General features: G+C 38.7%; 1 protein-coding gene across 1 annotated transcript; it reads right to left on the bottom strand.

Annotated features, from left to right (window-relative positions):
• Positions 1–926: 926 nt before the first annotated feature.
• LOC122805659 (gamma-crystallin M2-like) lies at positions 927–12,198 on the bottom strand. Its single transcript, XM_044075964.1, has 3 exons — positions 12,079–12,198; positions 11,751–11,993; positions 927–1,214 (listed from the first exon to the last, which is right to left on the bottom strand). Exons 1-3 carry the CDS (start codon positions 12,097–12,099, stop codon positions 939–941), a joined length of 540 nt encoding a protein of 179 aa, XP_043931899.1. The 5' UTR covers positions 12,100–12,198; the 3' UTR covers positions 927–938.
• Between the last annotated feature and the right edge of the window lie 3,453 nt (positions 12,199–15,651).

The following is a 15,651-nucleotide window of genomic DNA, read 5'->3' as shown; positions in this document are numbered from 1 at the left end:
TTTTATTACAACAGATTCCCAAATGGCTGCCTACTTCCAAGCCTAAAAACATTCTGTATGAAAATACCAGGTCCAAGACTTTCAATCAGACTTTAGTACTAAATAAATGAGGACCAACCCATGTACGGTATTAAGAATGATCATGCTATCATGTGTGGCTGTATGCCAAGGCATTATAATTTACATTTGGGTATTAAAGTCCCCATTAACAATATCTCCCCTTTTTCTGACATGCTGAAGACATAGTCTATAATGTCACTTGTTACATAGTTACATAGGTTAGTACTAAGCTAACTGCCCTTGTGATCCATTGTAAGCCTAGACAATTATCCCTTGTGAGATTCAAACCCTGCACCTTGTGTTTGTAAGGCAAACACTTTAACCATTAGGCCACCCTCCCAACCCTTCATTGATTTTTCTTCCTCTGAGGAGGAGCAGTGTATACAAGTCCTTGTGTGGCTTCCTTCCATCTGCTCTCTCACCTCTGAACTATTGATCCTTCTTCATGTTTACTTGTATGTTTTTCTGCTTTCATGCATTCTCTTATATACAGGGCTAAATGTCCTCTTATATCATCAGCCTTCTCCCGTCTATAAAATGTTTACCTTACTAGGCTATTGACATTATTGCCTTGTTTATTTTAGAAGCACCTTTTTATTCTAGATAATTTATTCTCTCTATTGCATGGGTGACTGTCTTCTTTTTTTTCTCACCAAAACAAACATCAAAATATGAGAAAATACTGGTTCAGTATGTTTCACCAGATAAAAATTTTAAGCCAGTAATACTTAAAAAGACTTAGCGTCAGAGCTGTATAATATATAAACAATTTTATTGTTTTACAAACTTCTTAAAGAGCACTGTTAAAAGGAGTCTGAGCTATATATACTAAACAGTTTTATTGTTTTTCAAACTCTTTTTAAAGAGAACTTTTTAACTTAATAGAAATCAGTGATACGCCTGAAAGAGCCAATCCTGGAGCTCATGGCACCCCAGTCACTGAACCTTCGGTACTCTCCAGGTCTTAGGAAGTACTGCCTTCCCCTGTAGTTGGGCTGTTCGTAGAAGAGCCAATGACCTTCCATCACATTGCAGGAGTGAATGTCCTGGTAGTGAAATCGGTCATAGGCAGATGGACAGTCATCCATGCATTCCATCATGTGGCCTCCAAATTCTGGTCTCTCATAGATCTTCATTCTGTACGATCCTTTGTACTGTAAGTGAAACAACAAGTTGACATTAAAAACTAAAAAAGACTGTATATTTTTACTGATAATTCAGGAGAAATATTATTTTGTATGGCTACTCAGACTTTGATGACAGAACAGTCTTAAGAAACACCTCAGTCTCCTTCCCCAACATTATTTAGTATATATCTGACACTAATCATTTTCAGATTGCCATCTTATTGCTGATCCGCAACTCATTTATAAAAGATGCTACCTGTTTAGGCTGTAATGATCCCTTGGTGTGGTTGGGCATTTCTAGTCATATTACAGCTCTTCTTGCTTTCCTCGGTGATATACTTATTCTGGTAAAGGCTTCTTCTGTACAACAAAAAGCACTTTATAGTTTTATACCGGACTATATTTCATACACACTGCAAACCAGAATGTACTGGGATGCATCACTCACACACATTTATAATAGCCCTAAATGTACTCTTGATCATTTCTTGAACCATCCTACCTTGTGAATCAGTCATACTTACCCTGAGCCTGACCTTTTAGTTCCATTTTTTTTTGTAAAACAGAAGGAACTGCATGGATAAAGTTACATCTTTTCTGAAGTTGTGTCTTATGTCGTGTTCCTGCTTATTTCTGCTGCACTCGTTTTGTGTCCCACCCAAAAATGACAACCCAAATGCAGATAAGATGTAGCTGTGGATTTATTAAAAGATACCTGAGAAACTAAACTAATTCAATAGTATATTAATGCATCCAACTGGAGATTTTTAAATGCAAATTTCTTGGTGGACAATGCTACCCAAAATACTCACATGTAATGTTTTGTATCCCACATTGTGTTTCTTTATGAAACAAACACGAAATTTGCTGCACATGAGATTACACATATGCAACACTTTCAAACTTTTTAATTTTTCTCTGTGTTAATATGCTCTCTTACTACTTTTGAATTAGATTTAATGTTACCCTAATGTGTGTTATTCACAACCCAGATATGGCAGTTCAAATAATTGGCCAGGTCATGTCTTTTACCTGGACTGATATGAAGAGATAAACTGTAAGGTTGTTTAATGTACCATAGCGCTACTTTTGTAATATTTAAATTTATTTAAATATTTATAAAGATACATTTCCCCGCAGTAGCATTGTCGCCTCACAGTAAGAAGTAAGACGTTGTCCCGTTCGATTCTCAGCTAGAGCGTCTTCTGTGTGAAGGCATGCGTGAATGAGCGTGCCTTCGTTGAAGGTTGTGCGTCAGGGCTGGTAACTCGGCACGTAAAAATCCACTACCAAACATTAGCGGACCGGAGTTCTGCTGTGGCAACCCCTAACTGGGATAAGTCGAAAGACACATTTATAAAGATATATTTCAGATGATGCATCTACTCGGGTCACATGATGTACTATAACCAACTAGATTCTTGTATGTACAAGCATAATCCTCAGTTTTTACGTTTCCATATGCACCCACTTATTCATTCTGTCATTCCCAGTGTACGAACTTAATCCATTCCATAGTTATGGTAGAGTTGGAGCCATTGCCAGTACACAGTGAGAGTGAGGCAGTGAAACTGATCCTGACAGGGTGCCATCCCATCCCAGGGTGCACACATGCTTACTCACACACCTATTGGCAGTTTAAAGGACTACCAGTTTACCTAATGCTCCCCTCTGAGATATGGGAAGAAGCAGGAACACCTAACACAATCCCACAAAGACACAAGGACACATGGAGGATCTCATATGGACACAGGGAGGATATAAGTTCAGTCTCTGCCCAGAATACAGCTACTGTAGAACCGAACACTGAGTCAGCAACACTAACTGCTGCACTATGGTGCTGCCCACGGTATTGTAATTCTGTTATCTAAGTACCTTATCACACTTTTCTCAAGCATTCATGCTCTTCAGAAAAAAAAAAAAAACAAGCATGTGCTAGACCTCCGCAAAAACACTAGAACAGAGAGGTAATGGAACACCTTTTACTCAATCAACTGAAATTTAACAAGAGTCCTTCGTGTAAAGATAATAAACTCTAAATGCTGGGTACAGTGTTTTAATAACCATGTGTGCATCGAAAGTGAGTATAGTGTATATTATTTCTCTTCCATTGGCTAAAAGAGACATAAAAAATACAAATTTGAAGGGAAAAAAGTGCATAATTTAGATAGTTAATCATATAGAATAGATGCCTGAAGCAGAACAAAAGTGTGTTTGTGTTTTTCTGACCTACATGGTCTAGTTCAGGAGCTGCTATGTGGCTCACCTCCTTAGCCAAAGCTTTGGGAGTCAGATGAGTGCACTGTTCTTTTGGTTGGGCAATATATTTATTAAGGTGCTGCAGTAAAGCAAGATTTGGCAAATTCAGATGAGGTGATTTTAAAGTAATATCTTTTCTTCTGGTCTTTTTTGATGCAACTCTTCTATCTGTTATGTTTATGTTCTTATAGAGTCTGTCCAGTTAAGCCCTCCTACCAGTAACTGACTAGCTTATTTCTGGACTGGGAGTCTCACTAATTGAGGCTCACAAGTTGTATCCTGGGAGAGATGAGCAGACAGGAGATAAGGCCATCTCCCTAGAATACAATCTTGACGTCAGGGAGGCTTCTCTCTTTAGGCTTAATTTATTTTTTTAGGGGGATGCTATCACACTTTGCCACTCGGACAGCCATCTCCAGTGCCCCACACACAGCACTTGGACTAGTGGTCCTCCTATACCCCCAAACTAGCACCAGTTTTTTACCATAGCCAACATATACTTTAAGAGAGTTCGGGGAGGGGGCAGTACTGTTCACCATGTACTGTTTTTTTTTTTTTTTCTCTTTAAGGCCTACCCCTTACTTTCTCTTTCCTCACCCAGAGCATATGGTTTGCATCATGGGAGCATGTGACACCTCACCCTGTCTCTGTGGAAGTTCAACCATACTCCCACCCTTCCCCCTCTTAGACTACACCCTCCCCTGTACAAACTCCAGCCTCCACCAGGAATGTCAAGGGGAATGCCCACATAATCACTTCCCACACTGGGATGGACACACTCCCATCCTTCCCTGCCACTCCGTCAGATGCCAGAGCCACTAATCAACCTTCGGTTGCCCGGACTGTAGTCAGGGCATTATCCCTGTATGTCACTGGAGTGTCAGATCTCTTTTGGCTTAACGTTAACCTCTATTCTTCATGCATGGTATGCATTGATCTAAGTGCAGTTTGCTTATGCATATTACTGTATACAGATCTTCCTGTATGAATAATCTGCTAGGACGTCTCTGCCTCCTTGTCCACTTAATACAAGGCCTCCACAGTTGGTCACTTAGGCAGATTCCCCGCCCTTAAAATAAGTTAACTGGCCAGACCTGCTTGATCCAACCCACTTGCTAATCTGAGACAGAAAACAGCAGCAGGTTAAGTAAAAGTAAAAACTTGCAGCATAAAAGAAAGGAAAAATATAAAGATCAGGTTCAACCAGATGAAAAAATGGTTGTAGTCCAACAGTTTGTTTTATATGGATACTTATAAACAGGATAGCCGAAGCCTATATGAACAAACAACCAAATGAAACATGGACATTATATTAACAAATAGAATTTTCTACAAAACTGTGCTCTTGTTCATGTGGAGAAAATAAAGAACAGTCCTTTAAGCCATGTAATAGTAGTTTTCCTGGGATCAAAGTATATATACAACATATGTTTTAAAGATGTATTTTTAGCTTGCAGTCAGTCTCAATACTGATCTCCAGTCTTTATTACAATATTAAATATTAATACTAGAGTATCACAGACTGCAAAGCTTACTGTCAAACTTAAACATGGCTATTTTATGTAGTGTAGACACCTCGATTATGTGTGTGTGCATTTAGCTGGCATCTCCTAAGACCAGGAGGTGTCATGAATTACAAATATAACCCATTCAACTGATTTTTCCCATCATTCCTTTCACTGATCTGGCCTAATTTTCCATCAGTTCTCTAAGTACATCATTTTACATCTTTAGCCAGCATTCAGTACAATCATCTGTACAACTTCCCACCATCAAATTGTCTGGAAGATTAACTCATTACATCTGAGTGACACCTCCAGGTGCATCTGCAGTTACCTCCTACTGACACCTCTGGGCTTCAAATGCTGTTTGTTCACATTTGCATCAATAATTCCAAAACCATGCTATGTAGACAGTTTTAAAATATTTCATCTTAAAGCTTACACAATGGAAAATTCAACTGTATTAATAATTGACCTCAGTCTAGTGCAGGTAAATAGATATTAACTGTTGTTTTTATGATATTAATTTATATAGATATACCTTTCCACATTTTTCTGAATATGTCAACAACCAAATAATACAGACAGAACTCCTTAGCCTCATATGAAAGCTCTGTTAGATGAATAAAATGCTGCTGACAGTATGTGTGTAATTTGAGTGGTTGCTAAGATATAGCAAGCTATTTACAAAATATTACAAATGGGTATTTACGTATTATCGCAACCAGATTTGGACTCTGCCGCACTTTGTAATGTTTTCGCAAAAGTAGCAATAGTAGCGTGTAAAGGCTAGTGTCAACTGTTAAGTATTATTCTGTCGGGTGGTTTATGACATTGCAAGAGGAATAACGCTGAAATTGCCTTCCCGGGGAGCGTACTTTCCCGGTCAGAGATAATGAAAAATGCACTAAAGAGGGCTGCTCCCCCTGAGTCATGTGAAGAAGGACGTGTGTATGTCAATGTTTGGACATCTTCACAATAACCTGCACTTCTTTCCCAAAACCAAGTATACAGAAAACTGAATAAAGTAAAGTAATATTACAGGTAAAAAGTTTTATTTATTAAAGTGATACTCCATGCAAAACACACTACATTTAATGGGTACAAGCAGAAGCACAAATGTTGTAGATGAAATAGGATGGTCTACAAATCTTAAGGCAAAAAACAAAATGTCACTATCGATTAATACAAGGGAAGACTACATCTGTCACACATACGTTAGTATGAACAGTCCAATACATGCTCAAAAATTCATCAAAAGAACATTTTGGAAAACAGATGCCTTGCAATTGGATACATCTGTCAACCTCCAGCAAAACGGTTTTAGACCTCTGTGATTGCAGTGGTTAAATACTGGGAGACTTCAAAGACAGGATCAAACGTAAAGTTACACTTACATGAGTAAATATTATCCAAACTTGCCATACTTGAAGATATTCAAGGAACATGACACTGGCTAACGAACACTTTGAAGCCAAACTCTGGGTTATTTAGGGTTCAACTAACTTATGTTGGAAAACTATGTCCCCTTCAAAAGGACATCTGACCGTTATTCCTGTTCATGGGTCATACACAATGTGACAGACTATTAATTAATACTTTATACTCCCCTTTTAAGGCTAACATTCACATTTTTGTACAAACATACCAATTTTGGCCATTTTTAAAATCTGGTTGTGATAATACGTAAGTACCTACAAATGTAATAGTTACTGTGTTTATTGTGCCTTATAAAATTCCGTTCAAGACCTGGAAACTAAACAATACCACTACTATAAAAATAATTTGTGCTGAAGGGTTTGCTGTTTATACTTCTTTCACAAACTACTTGCGTCAGAAGTGGAAAGCTTCACTATTCCCTTGCAGAAGGATAATGAGATCCAGGATGCAGAATCCTACACCAAGGCACTTTATATACATCTTCAGGATTGCATGGACCGTGCTATCCCAAATAAAACCAAGACTCCTTCCTCAAGCAAGAAGAAACCAGTCCGGTGGACCCCGGCTATAAGCAAACTATACAATAAAAGGAGGAGACTTATACAAAAAAAGGCCAAATCTTAAGTAGAAAAATCATCCCTGATCAACATTAGTAAGAAATTGAGGGCCCTCATCAAGTCAACTAAAGCCAATTTCGAAAAGAAAGTTGCCAAGGATGCCAAGGATAACCATAAGGCCTTCTATGGTTACATCAAAAACCTAAATGGCAATGCTCAGGTCTGTTCTGAGCTAGTACAAAATGGAACAAAATACATTGACCCTTCTGACATTGCCAACATCTTGGCTGACAGGTTCAGTGCAAACCCCCCCCCCCACCACCACCTACAGGACCTATTACTATTCCAGGGGATTGTGTAACTCAAATTATTACTGATACGTTGGTTAATAAGGCTCCATCTAAAGCTAAAAACACTGCCTCCATGGGACCAGATGGTGTCCCGGGCTGTGTCATACGTGAGCTCCAAAATGAATTAACCCCGCATCTGAATACCCTGTTCAGTCTCAGCCTCTCGACAGGATATGTGCCTATAGAATGGCGCACAGCAACGGTGGTTCTGCTGCACAAGGGTGGGCCCACAACTGACCCTGGGAACTACCGACCAATAAGCCTGACCAGTCTGATCTGGAAGGCAATGGAGCGAATTATTTTGGAACTCATAAAAGGAAAGATTGGGAACCTCCAAACACTTGACCCCACACAGTTCGGCTTCGTCAAGAGCAGATCATGCCTCCTGAACCTGGTGGACTTCTTTGAGACAGTTACTCAGGCTATAGATAAGGGAAAGGAGGTACACACGGCTTACCTTGACCTTGCTAAAGCATTTGACACCATTCCCTATTCGGGTATTATTGATAAACTCACCAAACTGGGCATAAACCCTTATGTCACAAGATGGATCGCGAACAGGCTCTCAGACAGATCCCACAAAGTAAGAGTAGCGAGATCTATGTCCGAATCCAGACCAGTAACGAGTGGTGTGCCTCAGGGCTCTGTCCTGGGGCCCCTCCTGTTTGGCATATACTTCTCAGAAATACAGGCAAGCATTGAAGGGCTGTGGCTGACCAAGTTTGTGGACGACTGCAAACTGGGTGCTATAATAGTGTCTCCGGCTGACATGGATATCCTCCAGAAGGGCCTTAATGAGACTGATGCATGGTGTCAAAGCCATGGTCTCAAGCTAAATGCTAAAAAATGCGTAGTAATCACCTTTGGAAAAAACAGAGTACCCACGAACTACCACATAGGAGGTAACCCCCTGAAATCTGAAGAAGTAATAAGGGAGCCAGAGACCCAAGTAGATAGTCAGCTTTCCTTTGATAACCATGTTGCCAAAGTGGTTAGAAAATTCTTCTATGTGACCCATCTGATCATGAAAGGGTTTGCATCAAGATCTAAGGATGTAGTGGTGCCCCTCTACTCTTCCCTCATCAGACCCATTATTGAGTACAATGCACCAATTGGAATGTACCTGGCTAGGCATCTCCAGCAGCTGAAGAGACCACAGAGGTACCTCACTAAAAGGATCGCTGGCCTCAAACAGTTGCCCTATGCAGCATGATTGAAAAAACTAAGGCTTTTCTCTGTTGCATATCACCTTCTCAGAGGCGATCTCTGTCTAACATACAGAGCCATGTCCAACCCAGAGCTGTTGAACATGCTCCATCTTAGCAAAACCAAATTTACTCAAGCTACACGCTCTAGGGATATAAACCTCAGCACAACAATGAATAGATCATGCTGGAGGGATAGATTCCCTTCGCAGAGACTTCCCTTGCTATGGAACAAAGTTCCGATCTACATAAGACAGAGCCCCTCACTATCACTCTTCAAGAGGAACCTTGATGAGTGGATGGGTAACAGAAAGTTCACACCAGGGATCATACCAACAGCTCTACTAGATAGGGGCCAAGGGTACAAGCTGCTAGATCAAGGGCCTAGGGAACTAACCAAAGGGGCGGTGAATACCGCACATGGCTGGACTAATATATGCCTTCGGGCATATAGCCCAGTACCTACCTATGAAGCTATAACCACTATGATTCCAGAGATATGAACATTTGTTTGAAATGTGAGGACATAATTTGATTCTGTCAAAAGGCTTAGGCTCCGCCCATTGGAAGTTACAGTGCAAACTTCCTGAGCTCCATTGGAGTGAATGAGTTAAAGCAAACTGAACAGTGTTATACAGGCTGAATAATCCATGCTAGTTATCTTGTTTGATTTGTAATCAAAGATCTTATCCTTAGCAGTCATTTGTTATGATTGAGACCTGTGTATTTTTTTATTTCTGCTATAACAACTGACGTGACTATAAAGATTTTAAAAGTTTTTATATATAAACTTGAATGTGAAGGAGCTTGAGTTCTAAGGAGCTTGAGATCCTTTTATGCTACTGAAATGAACCTTTTGTGCCTCTTATAAAATAACAGATTCTGTAGAAGGCTTAGATTTAAAATATCAGTTGAAGCTACTCTGATTAGCAACTGGAATCCCACAATGCTGTTCGGTATTCAAAATGCTGAGTCCAGACATGCTGAAAAAAAGACTGAAATGCAGAAGGGTGAATAAAAAGTATTGCTCTTCTCTTTCAAGTGTCTTTTTTTGCAGGGGGGGGGTAAATCCCATTGCCCCCCCCCCCACACACACACACACATTTATATATATACTAACTCTGACATCAGTAAACCAAAGAGAAAAGGGAATTGTGAAAGGGCAATCTTGGACTAAATATATGTAAGTCTGTTTTTTCAGCCATTCGGTCTCCACATACTGGGACTCAGCTAAGTGGGTCCTGAGATTTCAAATGGTTACCTGATGGACTTGTGTATGGTGCAGGGCTGATGGACCTGTACTGATGGAATTAAATGCCTTGAACCCTTGAGGAATCCAAAGGAATATTAATGCTTCTGCTTTATTGGAATTATTATGTGCCTTGCACTTTGCTTGTTTATATATGGGGAATTATTATATGTATAATTTTCTTCAGTTCTGGTGATATTGTAGCTGGAATGGCATGTACAACTGTAAAATATTTATTAGTAACCAGGGCTTTCTACACGTATAAAGTATAGATGCAGTCTGCATCAAGGTCTCATGTTTCTTGTCAGAAGACTATGAGCAATTAGCCAGTGATTTTTCATTGGTTTATTGTACAGTCTATAGCATTTTCATCAAAGTGTAAATTATAAAACCAGAAAGGTCACCTTGTGGCAGCTCAGCAAATATTTAATTAAAACAGTTTCAATAAAGTTCAGACTCATACGTTAACCTATATGTAAGGGTTACAAGAGAAGCTCTGCATCTTCTCTGAGCTCTCTAATATATAGTAACATTCATATTTCTTAAATGTGTGAGGGTGTTCAGGGGATATTCAAGAGTACAAAGTACACTGAGAGTGCTGTTGTAATGTGACATCTATTGCCCCTCTAATATAGTTATTTATAAAGATTTAGATGGTGTCTCTGTATATGTTCACAGTCCTACAATGATCTAGTGTTTGCTCGACCAGTAAAGAAATTCAGAAAGAGGCACTTGACATAGTTATCCTGCTGTGACTCCTTCATCTGTCAGATTCTGTGCCCAAGTAGTCCAGATAATTAGCCGCTTTCTGCATTAGAAGAAAATATGATTTATTACCCTAGAGAGGGCAAACTGATAATGCTACAGCTCCATGCCTCTGCTCTGTTCCCATGCATAGGAAGAGAATCAAGTTCAGTATTTTACAGTTTTCAGGTACTTTCTGTCCTCCCATGACTCTTGAAAAATTGCAACCAGTGGTATCACTTAGTCCCAGCCTTTGTTATTTTGCAATTATGCCACACATGGCATTAGAGAACAATGATTTTCCATTTCACTTCCAGAAATTCATTTAGCACTCCTTGTATAAAATAAATAATATGACTCTTTTCTCCCAGACTTCCCTTATCTAGCAGAGTTGTAGCACAACTTGCTGGTGTCCTGGGCAATGCCCCCATTTGGCACTACCACTCCCCAGATATTCGACCCAAATGACCTTAAAGTTAAGGACCAGAAAATTCCTTACATTATGTACCAATAAAAAAGTACCAGTACTGCAGAAAACATTCTAAGACCATTCGGCACCTGTTCAAAAACATTAATCCTGCCCCCTAACACATTGCACCTGGGGCACCAACCCCCTTCATCTCACCCTTTCAATGCCTTTGCATCTAGCATGTTTATATAGCCTGGCTTCAGTACTTGGGCCTCTCTTATACTATGTGTAGTGAGATAAGGAAATGTAAAGGCAGTTTTCCGATTTACTAAACTCCAGGAGTTCTCCCCATTTTATCTTCCTCTGCGCCTAAGTGAGAAATACCACGTCACCATTCTGATAATATTTACTTTTGACTCATCCATTTTTCACTCAGCACAGGGATGATTCAAATATTCTTGTTTAAGTTTCTCAGGAAAAGATTCACATGATTTATATACTTACAAGATCTCATTGTTTATTTTGTCAGCTGACTATGCTTTGGTTATTGTGTTAGAAAAATGCTATCACCATTGTTCAGCTTTTTTAGTTCTGATTTTCTTCTGCATCAGTTGGCACACTTTTCTGTCCCTTTACTCTGACATAAGAGATTTTGAACATGATCCACTTAAAATCAGAACAATATCCCTAGAAGAATTCAGAAATACTCCACTTTAAAAATCAAAATGTGCCTAAAATAATTCAGTTATATTCTGCTTAGGAAAGATTTGTTCTAGATGCATCATTTTAAATTGCAGCAGGTACACTCACAACAGTATATTTTAGAAACAGGAGAAAAAAACACTTACATGTGGAATCATGCGGCAGGAACGGATGCAGTCATCGAAGCCCATCCAGCCCTGGTAATCAGGGTACTCCCCCCTCTTCAGGAAGTACTGGTACCCCATGTAATTGGGGTGCTCATAGACCATCCAGCACCCACTTTCTACACGGATGGAATTACAGTGGCTGAAGTACGAATGTAGATTATCGCAGTCAGTAGAACATTCATAGCAGCGACCCTTGAAATTCTTGTCCTCATAAAAGATTATCTGTAATTACAAAAAATGTAGAACAGTGTCCTAAATTTGTATAATATAAATGTTGTTACATTTATATGTTACTGGAAATTATTACCTTTCCCATGTTTGGTTTCATATTGCTGGAAGTACAGTTGAATGCTCTGAAACAAGTACTGAGAGACTAACAGATAAACGTGTTGTATATATACAACTGATGGTACAGTTTACTTAGCAAAATGCTTTATTTAAATTAAGCAGAAAGTCAGCAGAATGTGAGAGACATCCCTTTCATGACAGCATTACTGTAGTACACTGTCAGGTGGTTTCATTCACTTTGTGTATGGCTCTGTTAGGCCTTTTCATTGAGTATTGTGAGTTCCCAATGTGACAGCACTGAAAATTCTGGCAAACAGCCATTCAAGGGAAAACACACAACAAAAGCACTTCCAGGTAGCAGCTGTTTGTTTTAAACGTCGTTCATTTCAAATGAATCATATGCTTGGTCCTTGCTGGAAATGAGAGTGAATTAATTTATGAAAGTGTATGAAAGAATTTATGGAAATATATATTTCCCAAATATACTTCCATTAAAAAGTACAGAGAACATTGTGTACATTTTTCCAAGTAACTGTGCATTGTTGGAACAGTAGCTCAGTGTGAAAAGTGATCCTGATATATCATAAATATAATAAAGAGGGAAATAGGAATTTGGCTTAACAAGAGGTGTCAAGTAAATGGGTACTAGTGTATGTTTTTTCCTTTATCAGTTTATATCTCACCTTATTTAGTATGTGAAATTTAATGTCGGAAAAGATTTGCTGGGATGCAGTCTCTTACTTCAAAGAAAGCTTGTGAGAAAATTAGCAGAGTATTTTATTTTATTTTATTTTATTTAAGTTTGTTAACAGGGAGAATGAGCTGGCCCAAAGATTCTCCTCAGTCACATCCCAGGCCAGAAGGTAAAGAAAGAACTTGTAGCAAATAACAGAGGCAACATTTCAGTCTGAACATTTACAGTATTGCCAGAACATTTCAGAGAAATAAAGTGAATCCTGATAAATATTCAGTTATGAACTCACACAGTTATATAATGAATAAATAAACATACACAAACAAATATACATTAAGCAAACACTGGTGCCTAACAGGGTGTGTGTTATTGGGGAAATACCCACTCAGAGATGGTGGTGTTGTGTCGGGCCTCTACATCCCACGAAGGGCACTATTTTGCATAGTAACATACACAGTGGAGGGCATTACTGCACTCAGAGAATGATCTATCTGTTAAATAATTTTTTATAAAGTAGTTCCTCCATCTCATGTTTCAGACTAGCTGTAACATGCAATTATTGTTGAAGGAAGTATTTTACATCCAAAATATAAGTTAAGTATTTAATCAGTGTATACACATACAGTATGCACACACAAATTCAGAACAGACTTACACACATATACATAGAACTATACACCCCCCATACACATATGCAGAGGTACAGACAAGAAAAACTCACACACACTCACACACACACACACACACACACACACACACACACACACACACACACACACACACACACACACACACACACACACACACCAAGCAGTTACAGCTACATTTTTGAATAAATAATTAAATAATTCTCAGGTATCTCATTGTAAGCAAATGAATGAAAAACAAAATCACAGAATGTAAGGCATTATAGCTACACCCCCAATGCCTCTTTACTGTTACTGATTTTTCCATACAGTACTGCACTGTACATCATAGATCACTTAAGCTGCTGGTAAATCCCTGATGATTAAAGTCAGTCAGTCAGTAATGCCAGACTTAAGAGTTTCATAATTCTTATAGTAGTATGCATCCATGCAGACAGACTGCCTGTTATAGGCAGCACTCTGTCTCCCTCTGTCTCATTTACTCTCTTTATATCTCTCTCCCATACCTGTATTATTTTTTTATTTCCTTCTCTCTCCCTTTTCCAATTCCCTACACCTTCTTTCTCTACCTTTTGTATTTTTTGTAGTTCCTCCAACATTCTTCATGTATTCTTTCACACCATCCTTCCTCTGTCTCTCAATAGCACCTGTATCTCTTTCCCTGTCTGTTATTTTTTTCTGTCACACCTTGGCCCTGTTTCATCCTCTCCTATTGCTAATACATTTCCTGTTACCTGCTTAATCCATTCACCTTCCTTTTATTCTTCAGCAAATAGTTTGGCACCCACCAATACTATTTCCTTCTGTTCCTCTCTGTGAATCTCTGCCTTTATCAATGCCTGATGTGTAAATATTATTGGGCCTGCCTCCATCCTGCTTAACCTGTGACCATGCTCTTGCATTATATATCCAGTCGATCTTATACCATATTTTATGTCATAGGATCATAGATTGGTACTAGACTAACTGCCCTTATGGGCCATTTTAAGCCTAGACAATTTCCCCATGTGAGAATCAAACCCTGTGCCTTGTGTCTGTAAAGTAAACACCTTAACCATTATACCAACCTCCCACATCAATGTCAGTAGAAAGTGCATCCCTCTTCAGCTTCCTTCCCCACCTTTTGTCACATATCCCTCCAACCTATAGTTTTTGCATATTCTCTTAGGAATCTGCCTTCCTTACTCTTCTGTTCCTAGAGTCTTAATTTACATCTCCTCTGTTTGACACTTTATAGCAGTCCCCTATTGTTATTCTTAATCCTTCTTGTAATCTGATTATTTCTGCTAATATGCCCCTCAGTGTTTGTATTTCCATCTGAGACAGAATGTACACCAATACAATTGTGATGATTTCTCCCTCTCAATATCCTTTGATGCCTGCATATCTACCCCTCTATCCTCTGTCCTGTCTACTATCGGTAGTGGGAATGTTTGTTTTACTAGTAATTTTACTCCTAGTATTTCCTTTTTCTTCCATCATCCACTTGCAGCTACTATATAGGCCACCTTTTTAGTATTTATGATCATCCTGTGTCAGATAAGTCTGTTATATTCCTATCAGGTCTGCTTTTGGTCTTCATATATATCCCATCAACCTCTCTCTCTTTGTTTTATTCGCCAACCAATTTACATTCTATTATCTGATTATAATATTATCACCCATTTTATATTAAAGAGATTAATATCTTCCCCCATTCCTTTGTTTTCCTTTTACCTGTGTGTTCCTTCCTGCTGTACTCTTCTTCCTTTCCTGGTGCTCTGCTTTCCTTCCTTTTCTTTCAGTTTATCCTTTTACATATTTTATCTCCTTTTTTAGTGTGTTCATTGTCTTCCTTATCCCCTTTCTATAACTATTTACATATTTACAAAAAGTGCTTTCTCCTCCAGAGTTTGTACGTCATTGAATTTGATTGTTGTCTTATTACCGAATTGATAGGCAAATAGACTAGAAGATAAAGGAAGTGATCCAAAGCCATATATAAGTGTCCGATGTCAACGTGAGAGAGCTACAACTACAGCTAGCTGGTAAAATGTATTGCTTATTCTGTCAGTTCTGAAATTTTAACATAGAGGGTAAAGGCTATGAGCAGCTTAGGGTTTCACCATGTAATCCTAAATTAGTCTTTCTTAATTTCCAAATTGTGTGACTGTGAGCAATTCATTTGATTAGTCAAAACAAAACAAAAACATATTTTACCATTCATATCATCTGTTTATTTTTTCTTTCTTCTTTTTTTCTTTTCTTCTAG

The sequence above is a fragment of the Protopterus annectens genome, chromosome 6.part1, assembly GCF_019279795.1.
Source record: "Protopterus annectens isolate FY-2018-M chromosome 6.part1, PAN1.0, whole genome shotgun sequence".
NCBI classification, from domain to species: domain Eukaryota; kingdom Metazoa; phylum Chordata; order Ceratodontiformes; family Protopteridae; genus Protopterus; species Protopterus annectens.
Note: the sequence above shows the minus strand (reverse complement) of the source record. Positions and strands in the feature narration are given on the sequence as shown.

Excerpts from the sequence above, each read along its gene's own strand:
- LOC122805659 (XM_044075964.1), bottom strand. The coding sequence starts at position 12,099 with ATGAAACCAAACATGGGAAAG. Across the intron at positions 11,994-12,078 it reads TGAAACCAAACATGGGAAAG|ATAATCTTTTATGAGGACAA; the intron begins GTAATAATTTCC and ends TTGTAATTACAG. Across the intron at positions 1,215-11,750 it reads CCTGCCGCATGATTCCACAT|TACAAAGGATCGTACAGAAT; the intron begins GTAAGTGTTTTT and ends TTTCACTTACAG.